Source organism: Sarcophilus harrisii, chromosome 4, assembly GCF_902635505.1.
Source record: "Sarcophilus harrisii chromosome 4, mSarHar1.11, whole genome shotgun sequence".
Classification (NCBI taxonomy): Eukaryota; Metazoa; Chordata; class Mammalia; order Dasyuromorphia; family Dasyuridae; genus Sarcophilus; species Sarcophilus harrisii.
In genome coordinates, this window is record NC_045429.1 from 305,991,802 (window position 1) to 306,005,942 (window position 14,141).

Below are 14,141 nucleotides of genomic sequence, written 5' to 3' on the forward strand. Positions count from 1 at the left end.
ATGTCAACACTGTCAGATGCACCAAGTAGATCAAGAACAATTAAGACTAAGAAAAAGCCATCAGATTTGATAGTTTAGAGAATCTTGGAGAAATCAGTTTCTTGTAAGTGGTGAGTTTAGATGCCAAATTACAAAGGGTAGAGGAATGAGAAAGGAGAAAGTAAAAGCAGGGTTCATGAATTAATTTTTAGGAACTTGGCTAAGAATGAGAAGAGATACCTTAAGAAGTTGGGGTCTAATGAAGTGTTTTTTTTTTGTTTGTTTGTTTTTTGTTTTTTAAGAATAGACAGAGGGGAAAGATTTGAGTATAAATGAAGGCAGTAGAGAAGAAACGAGTAGGTAGGAAAATATTGAAAATTGGGAGCTTGAGGGGAAGCATTAATAAAATTTCATTTTCCTGGAGAATAGAAAGAATATATAATCAAGGGTACATGGAAAGGATAGTCTTCTTTGCTAGAGCTTGAAGGAAAGGCAAGAGAAGTGAGGATCATGTCAGAGTGTTTTGAAATGAAGAGGAAGTTTATCTGAGGTGTCCTCAATGTTCTCAATAAATGAAAAAGAAAGGTCCTCAGCTATAGGGTTAGGAGTGGGTTAGAGATATTCAGATTTGAGGAGAGAAGAGAAAGTTTAAAATAGCCTTTGTGAAAAGTGAAATTGAGAAACAATTAGAGAAAACTCAGAGGATTTCCTTACCACAGTGAGAGCCAGATGGAGCTGAACAACATACATGTACAATGTATCTCTTCAGAAGAAGTTGTGTGACTTCCATCACTTCTATTCTGCAGAAGTGAATAATAGTTTAGGACTTAGATAGGGAGAATAATTCAGGGCTGAGGTCTGGCAAGGGATGTATGGTAATACAACCAAGGAATTCAAGAATAGAGGAAAATGAATCAGAAGAAGGATAATGGCCTTTTAACCTACCAAGGGGTGAATGGATTAAAGGCATTAATAAGGGCAAAGAATGGATTTACGGGACCTTGAGGCATTGGGAAAGATGAAATAATAAGAAGTTACAGTCAGATTCAGGAATATCAGAATTTTTTAATCGGAGAAATGAAACATAAAATAATAGAAGCACATAGTAATGGTTTTCTTGGATGCCAGACTGATAATTATTTCTTTATTCTTTCTTTCTCTCCTCTTGGAAGACCACTGATGATGCAGATGACACTGTTGGACACAAAAGTTTCATTTCAGCCACAATGCAGACAGGATTCTGTGACTGGAGTGCCAAATATTTTGCCCAGCCAGTAATGAAGGTAACTGGTCTTGTTGATTTGCATTAAATTCCTGGTCCTATTCTGTTCCTCTCAGATTCCCATGTCAACAAATTACCTGCTGTCACTCAACATAAAAAGATACATTTAATACTCATGATGCTTCTTTTCTTTTTTTCTCTATATATCCCTAACCCCTAAATTATTATCTTATGCCACTTTTAAATGTGGATCTCTTAACTATATTTTAAAATTTGTTAAAGTCATATTTAAAACCTTATCCCTCTAAGCCAATGTTATTCAGTCATTGACTCTTTTTCATTCTTAACAGAATAATTATGTACATGAAATATCCCATGCTCAAAGTACCAGCTTAGATCTGCTTCCCATTTTCCTCTTAGCTTGGCCATTCTGCCTATTCATCAGGGAGGGCCATGCTCAATTTCTGTGGGGTCATGAAGGGAGAAGCAATGGGAGTCATGTAACATTATGACTTTCATAATGTTACATTCTTGAATGGGAGAGTGGGAGTGGTGTTCAAATGAAAAAAAAAGAATAATTAATACATTTAACACTGATACCATTGTGGTCCCCCATGATTTAACATTTATTTCTTAGTTATGGGATACATGTGTATTCTACTCTGGGAGTAGAGTGTCATTATTTTTACCTTCTGGTCTTATCTAAATGCACAATCTTGCCATTCTTGTTCTTGCTAATGTCAAATGCTTTGTCTTCATCACTACTGAATGTAACACTGAACTATTGGGACAGCCTTAGGCCAGTCCACTTAGACCCTATTGGGGCCATTAAACTTTGCCACTTTTTTTTAAAGAACATCTTCTTTGAGACCAATTTCTAAAACATTTGGTTATCCTTCCAGATTGTCTTTCACTCTGCTCTAATTTTGCAGCAGTTGTAATAGGAGATTATTTCTGCCATAATCATTCTTTCATTAATTCAGAAATGGATGTGACAAACTCTGATTGTTGACATCTGTGATGACCGTATTTTAAAATCAGACAGAGTCAGGAAGTCAGGATAAGGGAAAATCCTTGATCTTTATTCTTTGCCAAGTTAAAGGGAAATGGCAATACGAAGTGAGAGCAATTGTGACATGAATCCGGCCAGCAGTGCCTCTGGCTCTCATACTCCACCCCCCCAAATGCTAGACAATCTCCTATACAACACATCAAACTTGCACAGAGAGTAGGCGGGGCCATTCTTTCTCCAAGCATATATTAATAGAGTATTTGAGTGCTTGGGACTTCTGTGCAAGGAGAGCTTCAAGAGCTTCAGCCCCTTACAGACATCCCTGCAAGACATAGCAGGAAGTAGTTGGACTTTACTAGAAGATCTCTTACTCTAGTCTCCTTGGAATAGAAACCCAGGAAAAAAAGAAATGTCTGTGCCATGAGTCCTTTCATAGCATGCTATTTTTGCTTTTTACTCAATTTAAAGTTCTTTCCTAAAATTAGAAGGAAAAAAAAAAAAACTTTCATTTCCCCAACAATATCCCCAGCTGCAATCTGAAAATAAATGTTATATACTTGTATTTGTACAATCAGATAAATTTTCTTGGAATCTGAAAACTGAATTTCCTTTTAGTTTTTCCTTTGTCAGTTTAAAATTTACATTGTGTATATTTCCATCTGTTATATCCAGATTCAAAAGTTAGTAATTCAGATTTTATTTGGATCAATCATTGTTTCTTTTTCCTAAGCTTCCCTTCTCTCAACTATCAGTAAATGATGTTTTGTTGAGAAAAAGTCCAAATATCATAGTCAGTAAGTACTTTAGCAAAATTTTTAAAGTCTCTTTTATCAGATTCCTTTTGCTCAGTAAGAGGAGCAGGTCTTTTCAGTAATGTTTTCTATTTTCTTAATGAATTGATCTTAAAACAAACCCAATGAAATCTCTGAGTCAACTGTACAGATAATGGCTATTCAATCCCAAGGTCAGCTCTATCTCACCCATTGCACATTATTCCTGGACTTGTTGATCTTTGGGTAACTTTAAGAGTTAAAGATTTAGAACTAGCAACTGAAAAGAGAATCTTTCTTCAATTATAAGTAGATTAATTCCTCTCAAAAAGGGGGAAGTAAAATTCTAAGCTTATGCTTGATGAGAACCAATACTGCCTAAATTATAACAGAAAAGAGACATAGGGCTCCTGAAACATCTTAAGTATTATGGATGGGAAGACAATTTTTTAACTTTGATATTTTGAAAGCTAAATGTGATTAGCTTTAATGTGACTAAAGTTTTGTCTCATCTTTTACCTAGGCACTCGCAACTAATGAGTAAATATGAAGAGGGATAAAAAATATTGCTAGTTAACTTTCACTTCTCATTAAAATTATAGCCCAAAGTGTCTATATTTTTTTCAAGTAACAATTATTGATGGGCTCTCTTAAAGCCCTGCAGTCCACTGGTATTGATAATCCAAAAATTAAGCATGAGTCACATTTTATTTGTTTGTTTTTAAGCAAGTTTTTAAGCAGATTTGCCTTCCTGAAATATATTCTAGTTGGGCTGAAATTTGAGACGTTTCTTAAGCAGACATTAGCTGGCAGCTTGAGAAAAAATCTGTACCCACATAGGACTTCAAATTTATCATAGAGAATCAAGAATTATCTACAGAGACCTCTAATGCAACTTTATGTATTATTTCTGATAATCAAACCCCTGTGCAAAACAAAGACAGGTGACCTTTGTCATGTACATGCTAAATGGTCGGGCTATTGGGCCTGATTAGGCTTTTGGATTGGGAGATAAATGCCCCTCCTTATGGGTTGCATAATCCAAAGTGAGTCATGTGTCCCTAGTATTCATCTACCAATTCCTGCTTTATTAGGGAACAAGGGCTAGATTTGTTCTAATATAATTAATCTATGGTAAGCCTAGATGAGCTAGCTTTCAGACACTACCTCACAAGACAACTGTAGCTTGATAAGCACAAGTACATATTCACAAGATGAAACTCAATTTATCTAGGACAGAGTCTAGCATTTTTTTATTCCTAATCTTCTTGGTTTTCAGCAAACCTTTTCATAATCCTTAAGAACTATGAAAAGAATATCCAGCAGCACATGAGATAAAATAAAAGGATTAATTTTTCATGAAGAAAATTATTCTGTATATAACATTTTTTGTATCTTAAATTTTTTAAATGTTTATCAAAACACAGTCCAATAATAGTGAGACCTTTGATTGTGTTTCTTGTAAACTAGCAATTTTATTCTTAATTTTGGGGGGGAGATTCCTGCATATCAAGTTCAGCCTGCAGGTGTTTCTTTGGATTTGAGAAGAAGATCAATAATCCTGATTTACAAAGATAAGTTGTTATAAATAGAATTAGAACCTCTGAGCACATTAGTAATAATGAGATGTTTCTCCAAAGATACATTAAAAGTATTGTAATTTCATCACTTGGAAATCAGTTCAGAGTTTCTGATTGGTTAAACTTTTACTGGGTTGTTGCTGATTTTTTTTTCCTAACTCAATATGAAAAGGATTTCATTTTTAAATCCCACATTCATCTGGTTTTGGTCAGTAGAGTTTATTCTTCCAGCTATATCTTTCCAATTTTTTAGATGCACTTCTTCCTTTTCCCTCTACAGAATGTTTTACTACTTTGGGAATATTGCAGTTGGATAATGTGGTCATTTATCAAATATTCCCTGTACTGTTCTCCCATGGCAAACTTCTAGTGTCCCCAGATAGCTACTCCCAGGTTGGGGATCTCTAAGATGATAGTTTAGAATTTCTTGTAGAGAGATAAATCCATACCAACAGCACTAAAAAAGGGACAAATTTATTCACCAAAATATCCATTTACAAACTCATCTTTAGAAAGACAAGTGTCAACTAGATTCAAATACAGGCCATCTCAGCTTACCATATAGATTACACACCGTAGGGCAGAAGTAGGAGGAGTGCATAAGAAGTTGCAGAGAAAAATTTAGGAAGAACTCCTCAAAAATCAGAAATTTCTCCAAATGAAATTGCCTCTGAGCTGGTGTGTTCTTCCTTAGTGAAAAACTGTTCTCAGAGTACTATAGTAATAAAGGGGATTTGAATTGGTTGGTACAATTCCGTGATTCTTTGTGCTACAAGGAAAAAAGCACAAGGGTCCTCTTTCTGTTGGTAAAAGACAGGCCACCTTTTTTTTCTTTTTTCTTCCTGTTCTGGAGCACATTTATTGTACTGTATGTCCCTGTCCCAGCAATAATTTTGAGAACAATTCCAAAATGTAAATTTAATGTTAAATATACTAAGTGCTAGTCAGTTCAAAATGACACATCTGAGACCCTTTAGCATTTCATGAAAATCTTTTCTGTCCTTCTTTAAAAAAGGTCAGGGCTGGAAGGTAGCTATTGTTGCTCAGTCATGTCCCACTCTTTGTGACCCCATTGACCATACTTCCATAAGATTTTCTTGGCAAAGATACTGGAATGGTCTGCCATTTCCTTCTTCAGTGGATGAGACAAACAGAGGTTAAATGACTTGTTCAGGGTCACATAGTGTTTGAGGCTGAATTTGAATTCAGACCTTTGTGACTCCAGGTCCATTGCCATGAGCCATCTAGTAGTTACAGATCAGCTAGTCCAGTCCCTTCACTTTACCAATTAATCTGGTGAAACTTAAAAGGGCAAAATGGCTTCCTTCATGGTCCTTGTCTTCCTACATCCCTCATGAATTTTTTTCTGATAATCCTGTCACTGCTAGCTCTCTCCTCAAATTATCATATAAACTTTTATGCTGTTTCCCACAATAGAACATAAAATCCTTGAAGACAAAAGCAATTTTTTCATTTTTGTTTTTGTATTTCCATTGCCCAGAACAGGACCTCACACACCTAGCACACAGTTGTTCCTTAATAAATTTGTATTGGTCTCTCCAAGTGTTAAGTACTCTCATTCCTCCATTTTTTCTTGTAATGTTCTTTTCTTTCTTCCCCCCCAAAAATATTTCTTATTTATTTTGTATATATCTTATGTATATTTATAGTGGCCATGTTGTTTCTCTTTTTCATTTTTATCTGTGTAGCTAGAGCTTAAGGCACAGTGACTGGCACATAGTAAGTGTTTTGTTAAATGTTTGTTTTTGAATTTAAGTGACTTGTCCAACACAACTACTCAATGACCAAACTGTAATGTTGTTGGCCAAGTCTACTTCAAGATAGTCTAGTGACAACATGAGTTGTCTAAAACTACAACAGTCTAGAACAAAATGAGACACTCAGTACTATGTCCTATTAAAAGGTGATAAATATATCATGAAAAAGATAAGTCAGGATAGAGCATTGATTTCATTGAGCATAGTTTTTCTGCCTATGTGTTGGCCATCCTGGTGTACTTGTCAAACCTGATGATGTTGTGCCTCACTCCTCATGTGGTAGCTTTTGTACTTAGGACCCCTGGACAAATTAAGTTTCAAGGAGGATTTCAAAACTTTTAAGGAAAAATTGCTTTGCCTGTGGCAAGTAGAACCTTTAAAAAAGTTATCCTAGGCAAGGTAGCAATTCTTTAGGAAAAATTAGCCAACGTTTATGTAAAAGGACCCTAGTAAGTCTTGATCTTACCATATGTGACTAGAACCTACCACTCTCTACATTCAAGGCAATGCTGTATCCCCACTACTGGGAGGTCCTAATTTTGCCATTAAATCTAGTATCCATGATAGAAGGGAAAACATGGTTGGAGGGGAAAAAATCTACTGATGCTTTGTCAGTTTTACAACTAAAAGAATATATTACTTTTTTTCTTTGAAATTCAGTTAAATACATTTTAGAAAATAATCTGTTTCTGACCTTTAGTTTAAATCTAGCCAGCCCTAGATTTTATGGCTATAGTTAAAAATGTGTTTATGTCTCCACTATTAATGATAACTTTTGGGGTACTTTGGGGTTTTACAATTTTTCTTTTTTCTTTTTTTCTACTTAAGAAATGAAGCACGGAATATGCAAGGCTTTTTTTCTGTCATTAAAAATGTGTTTGTACTTCCTCAAATTGACTATTCATCAAGATACTTATCAGTCTAATTATTTTTTTTTTTATTTTTCATGTGGAAGCTGACCAAAACAAATAAAAAACCTCTATGTATTTTATTGCATAGAAATATCATAAACTTATTCTGATCAAGCTTCTCTTCATGTAAAATAAAAATAATCTAGATTCAGTTCAATAAACACTAAATCTTTGTTATTTGCAAAACACTGAACTAGACATTGAGGAATATACAAAGTCCCTATGCTCAGTGAACTTACAAGCTTAATTGTTTGTGGTTGCTCAGTCATTTCAGTCATATCTGATTCTTTGAGAATCCATTTGGTGGAGTTCTCTTGGCAGAGGTAGTAGAGTAGTTTGACATTTCCTCCTGCAGCTCATTTTACAGATGTGGAAACTGAGGCAAACAGGGGTAAGTGACTTGCCCAGGATCACATAGCTAATAAGTAGCTAGATTTGAACTTGGCAAGATGAGTCTTTCTGGCCTGGTGCTTTATCCACTGTACTACTTTGCTACCCAGCCTATAAGTTAGTTGGTAATTAAAAAAAAAAAAAAAGTACTCTCATAGAAAATAAAAGAAAATTCCAAAACACTTAACAAGCCTGAAAATAGTTTGATGTTCAGATCATCAGAAATTCTTAATAAATTTTTCCAAAAGCTCTTAAGTTGCATCTTCTAATGACCAAGAGGGTAAGCACTCCTAGAAACACAAAACTGATCAGAATGTAACAATCCCAACTTGACTGTAGGTTATGTTACTAAAGACAGAACTAGGAAAAATGGGCAGAAATCAAAAAGCAACAAATTCAAGCTTTATGATATGAAAGGCTTCCTAATGGATGGATCAAATTAAATGGGCTGCTTCTGGAATTAAAGTTTTTTCCTTCACTGGAAATTTTCAAGCCAAGATTAGATAACCATTTATTTGGATATGTTGGGAAAGAGATTCTTGTCCATTTACAGGTTAGATTGGATGGACCTATTTTCTCATGCCTCCCCCACAACTCTGTACTTCAGTATTTCCCATTTTTTGTTAAACTTTTTATTGGCTTATCACCAGCTAATTTATATAACTGATACATGCATTAGGAAACTTGAAAGTTATTAGTTCATTAAGTTCTGACATGTCAGAACCATAAAATTGCACTGGACTATTTAAATTTAATTTTAGCAAACATTTGTTAAGGACCTACTGGGTACAAAGTCAGTCATGGGTGTTGAGTTTGTGGATGGGTGTGTATGAGTGCATGCACTGGTGCACAAACTCAGAGAAGTATAAAAATCATTAAGAGCCAGCATGGTAGACTTAAGATCAAGACACTTAGGTTTGAGTCCCACCTCTAAAATTTAGAAACTATGTGAGTGGCATTTAACCTCTGAGTCTCAGTTTACTCATCTGTAAAATGAAGATAAAAGCACCCCTTTTATCTCATAAGGGAAGGAAAGGATAAAAGGAATAATATTAAATACTTACTTTGTGCCAAGTACTTTCTTAAGCACTTTCTAGATAATTATTTTATTTGAACTTAAAAACAGTTCTATGAGGTAGGTGCTATTATTATCTGCATTCTACGGATAAAGAAGTTAAGGCTGACACCTTAAATGACTTGCTATTTAAGGATCACACACCCACCAGGAATCTGAGGCAAGATTTGAACTTCAGTCTTCCTGAGTCCCATCAGCATTTTATTCACTACTCTACCTAGTTGTTCCTCATAGCTGATCTCTAAAGGTCACTGTGAGAAATGGGACTTTTTCAACTTTAAAGTGTTATAGAAATCTGAGTTGCTATTTTCATAGTACACAATCCTTTTCTCTTGGCAAGCACTTTAGTCTAGAAAGAGAGAAAACAAGCAATTATGATGGGGGGAAAACAGCCTGATCTGCAAAGATAATGAAGTTATTTTCTAATTCTGGAGGGGTATCAGGGAAAGCTTCATAGATGTAATGACATTTTATTGAGTCTTCTAAAATACAGAAGAATTCAAAAGATGGTTCTTACCAGAAGGTAATCCAGGAGTAAAGGCCTGAAGAGGAAAATAAGAAGATTATTCAGGGGATAGCAAGTAAAGAAGTATGACTGGGGCAAATTATGTGGTAGCGCTTAGTGTAAGTTAAAACAAGTTAAAAAATGAATTTATTCTTGAATTTTTAGTATAAAAATGACAAGATCAAATAATAAAGATTCATTTGGCAAAAATAGAAAGACTGAAGTGGAATGAAATAAACTTGGAGGACAAGAGTAGTAACTTACCCAAAGTAAAAGCCCTAAGTTGATGTGATTGTGAGAATGAAAAGGAATGTTCAGATTCAAGAGGTTTTGCAGAATTAGAAGATCTCTACTTGGATAAAGGAATTGATTGAAAGAGTAGTCAAAATTGACTCAGGTTTAATGATAAGTGAATGGTGGTGTCAGTGACAGACTGGGGGAAGTCAGTACTGTTTCATAAAAGTTCAGTTAGTTATGAATTTTCAGCATCATATTAATTATCCCAACTAATGTCATCCTATTTTTATATTCCAAAAATACAGGCTTTGATTCTTTCTCGAACAGTTCAGAAAGAAAGCAGACCCAATTTCTTTTTTGCCCAGTGGTGGTGATGGAGGGGGAAACAGAAAAAATATTTCTGATATGTACACATATATTGTATTTTAGATATATTTTAACATATTTAACATGTATGAGACTGCCTGCCATCTAGGGGATGGGGTGGAAGGAAAGAAGGGAATTGCAAGGGTCATTGTTGAAAAATTACTCATGCATATGTTCTGTCAATAAAAAAAATTTTTTTGCATCAAAAAAAATATTTCTGATGAAAGCTTATTTAGTATACATACAGTTAGGTGAAGGCTTGAGAGAAACTGCTAAGACATTGTTTTCATGCTCTCCAAGGAGAAGTTGAGAGGAAAGGGGTGCTCATTTACTCTACTACTTCATGATTTCACATTAAACAGTGCCAGTGGTTCACTGCAGCTGACTTACCATTCTTTTATAGTTCAAGTTTATGAGGCAAATTGGATATCATCACATACACACCCCCCCACACACACACACATATACACATATCCTGAACTGCTACTCTTTTGTCTGGCATCACCTTCTTGCTATCTCCTACAAAGGATCTGGTAGCATGTACTCCATCATTATGTCAATATTAATTTTTCTTATGAATTACTGACTTTGTTTCAGTCAGAGTTCTCTTGATTTATTGGTGATTAAATCAAATACATTTAGAGTGAGCGGGTCCCATTGTGATTGCTCAGTGGTCTATTAACAAATTGCTGCAGAACAACAATACTTTACGTTCCAGAAAAGTTTTGTCCTCCTTTTGTTTGATGCTATGTGATGAAAGGTCCTTGTGAGTGAGTCACTTCTGGCCTAATATACAAATTGCAAATAATGGCTGCAAAGTCTGCTAGATGTTTGCCTTAGTCTGTCAGAAAATAACTTTAGGAACATGGCCTTCCTTCCTCTCCATTTTTCCTGCAGGGTTTCCTTCTAATTCTGATGAAATGCTTGAAAAAGAGGGAAAATAGAAGCAGCCACAGTATTGGGGACAGAAATGCGCCTGTTTGTTTCAGTATGTTCCCAGATCAGAGCACTGATCTGAGAGTCAAAAGAACTAATTTCAATTCCAGGTTATAACCTGATATATTGCTTTGAAGGGTCCAATTATCCTTCTCTGAAGAATGATTAAAGTTCTGTTATTGTAATCCTGCTATTGTAGTTGGTTGGTGACTTGTGAGGCATTTTTTTTCTTTTTGTTACGTTAAAATCACCATTTTCACTTAATAGTAAATGAAATTGATGATTATGCAGGTTACTGCCCTCATAAAAAATGCTTGCAGCTGACTATCTCTGTTGCCCGATATACAGTCAACAATAGCATGGACATTCAAAAACACAAAATGTTAATCCTCAAAGATATTTGCACTGTACAGAGACGTGATGAGCAAATGAACAAAATCATCCCTGGTTTTATTTAAATTCCCAGGAACAAAATAATACATGTCTTTTGAGTGAATTTAGAACCACACTCAAATCATTCTCCATTTAGCACAAACAATATTGCTCGCTAGGAGGATGAACAGCAACAATCTTGAAAAATTCTGTAGACCTTGTTGTTTAACTATCTTGGCATTGGAATATATGAGGAACTGGGCCTTTTTCATTCCTAATATCCATATACCTTAGTCGATACCTCTTACTTCCATGCCCTTTGAACTTCTTCAAATATTAGAATGTAGAACTAACTGGGAATTGGTTTCCGTGACTCACAAATTCATCTTATGAAGCATATTTTCCTCAGCAAGCACATAGGGAACTGATGTTCCCCAACAAATTCTCTGGGGAGACTCCAGCTTTCCTCTTTTTCCTGAACCCCAAACTGTTCTTTGAGCCAGGCAAGAGAGTTAAAGGATATGAATTATATTGGCTTTCGACTGATGTGTCTCAGTAGGAGACTTCAGAATAGTAATTGGTTTCTGTCTGAGTAGAAGCCAAAAGGTGTTAGAAATCTGTGGAGTGTCATGATCCTAATCGTGTAACACTATTACAAACACCCACATGGCTCCGGGAGCTCTGGTTAGAGGAGAGCTAAGCAAAAGCTGAAACTAGATTTTTGTTTACTGGAAAGCTCAAAGAAAAATAGGGTAGAGAGGAGGAGCAACCAGAATGCTTGATTAAAAGATTCTGTTGGACAGAAATATGTGGTTAAATAATTTCATTGGGTTTTTTCATCTTGTTCAATAACATCATCTTCCTAATGATTCTGTGTCTGCTGTCTTTTGTTTCTCTCATGTGTTTTCTTACTTTCTCTATGTTCCCCCTCTCCTGTTTCCTTTCCCCTTTCTTTCTGTTCTCCTATTTTTCTTGTTTCATCTGATTCAAACTAGACCTTGACCAGTAGTAGTCATATACTGGAAGCATAGAATGGGTTTATAATTCCAGTTGTAAAAGTATATTTTATCAGTTTAGTAAAACTAGAAAAGGAGAACACATCCAGATCCCACCCTGCAGTTCTCCAAGTAGAGAGGAAAGACATACTTCATAGGCAATCTTACTTTGTCAACATACTCAGTCCCACAGCATCAAATACAAAAGACAAATTAGAATGTTATTACATTCCTCTTCCCCCAAGAGTTGTCCGCATCCCTTTTGGTTATCTAGAATTATAACCCTGGGAGAATTATTCCCCCCCATCCCTTCTTCCATGCTAGTCAGTGACAAGAACAGGCAGACACTTCATCTCTGACCACAGACTTCTGTCATAGCCTACTACCTCCCATCTAGAATGTATCTTCCAAACTATATTATATCCCTCATCCCTCAGGAAAAAAAAAATGTTGACTCCATTATCTTTAGAGCTAAAAAATTAAGTCTCTCAGAATTTTCTGTACCATCTGTGATTCTCTGCCCTCTTACCAGGGAGAGACATGTTCTGCATAATCCAGCTTTGGGACCATCAGGGAATGCTGATCCAATAACTTAAAATTCTTATCATGTCCCTCTCCCTTTCCTAGTTGAAACAGCCTTTTAGATCTCTTTCTCTAATTTATTCTCATAGAAACCAGATTTCCATTAAAGTTCAATATCCCAGCTCCTGCACATGCTTCAATACTTTTTATCCAGGTTTGTTTATTGCACCACTATTGGTCATTTCTTTTTGAATAAACACTAGATTGTTACAAAATACAATCAATGGTTAGAAATCCACACTCTGCCTCCATGTTCCACTTGGGGATATTTCTTAATCAATAGATTTCTCAATGGAGTTTTTGACACAACTTTTTTTTAAAAGGTATAGCTTAGCCATGGAATGCTAAACATTCTTGCAAAATGAGTTCAAATAGTAGCAAACAGAACAACCTGGTAAACAAAAAATCAAATGTAGTGATTTTGGAGCAAAGAGTACAAAAAAAAAAAGCAAAAGTAAAGGGACAGAGTGACATGCACCTGTCAATTTGAGAACTGAGATTGTAGCCACCTGCAAAGAAACAATGTAAATTGTAGAAAGGACAACAGTTCAACCATACTTGTTCACATAGAATCCCTACCTAATATAAACATAATACAAAGGATAGAAATAGTGACCTTGACCAAGTCATTTAATTTCTGTAGCCCCATTTCCTCATCTGTAGAATGGAATTTGATCAGATGGTTTCTAAGATTTATTTTTTCAAAATATTTATCTTTTTTCCTGGGAAGACTTATATGAACTGATGCAAAGTAAAATGAGCAAAACCAAGAGAACACTGTACACAGTAATAAAAATATTGTAATGATAAACACCTGTGAAAGACTTTGCTACTTTGATCAGTGCAAATATCCATGACAATTCCAAAGGACTCATGATGAAAATGCTATACCCCTCCAGATACAGAATTGATCAACACTGAGTGCAAACTGAAGCATATTTTTTTCACTTTTTCTTATCTTTTTTTTCCAACATGACTAATATAGAAATGTTTTGTATGACTTCACATGTATAATGAATATCATATATTGCTTGCCTTCTCATGGATTGGGGAGGGGTTAGAGGGAAGGAGAGAATTTGGAACCAAAAATAACTTTTAAAAACTATGATGTGTGTGTGTGTGTGTGTACACACACACGCACACACAAGCATAGATACATACATATGTAATATATGCATATGTGTATATACATGTGGGTATGTATGTAAACAGAAAGGTACCTTTTTTTTATTTTTAATACTAAATTCTCACCATCCAACATCTCCCCAAAATATTGAGAAGTCAAGCAATACTCTATGTGTGTCTGTGTCTATATGTCTGTGTCTTGTTTATGTATGTGCAGTTCCACTCCTGAAGAAATGAATAAATCAGTTAATTAAAAGTTATTTTTAAGCAATTACTTTTTATCAAGCATTGTGCTAAGCACTGAAA

The 14,141-nt window shown here is 35.2% G+C and overlaps 1 protein-coding gene across 6 annotated transcripts in view; it reads left to right on the forward strand.

Annotated features, from left to right (window-relative positions):
- RPTOR (regulatory associated protein of MTOR complex 1) overlaps window positions 1-14,141 on the forward strand; it is a 511,183-nt gene that overhangs the window by 420,206 nt on the left and 76,836 nt on the right. For all 6 annotated transcript variants that reach the window (XM_031965593.1, XM_031965594.1, XM_031965596.1 and 3 more), the window contains one exon: window positions 1,152-1,262. In XM_031965593.1, the coding sequence (XP_031821453.1) occupies window positions 1,152-1,262 (111 nt within the window). The remainder of the gene's footprint in view (window positions 1-1,151; window positions 1,263-14,141) is intronic.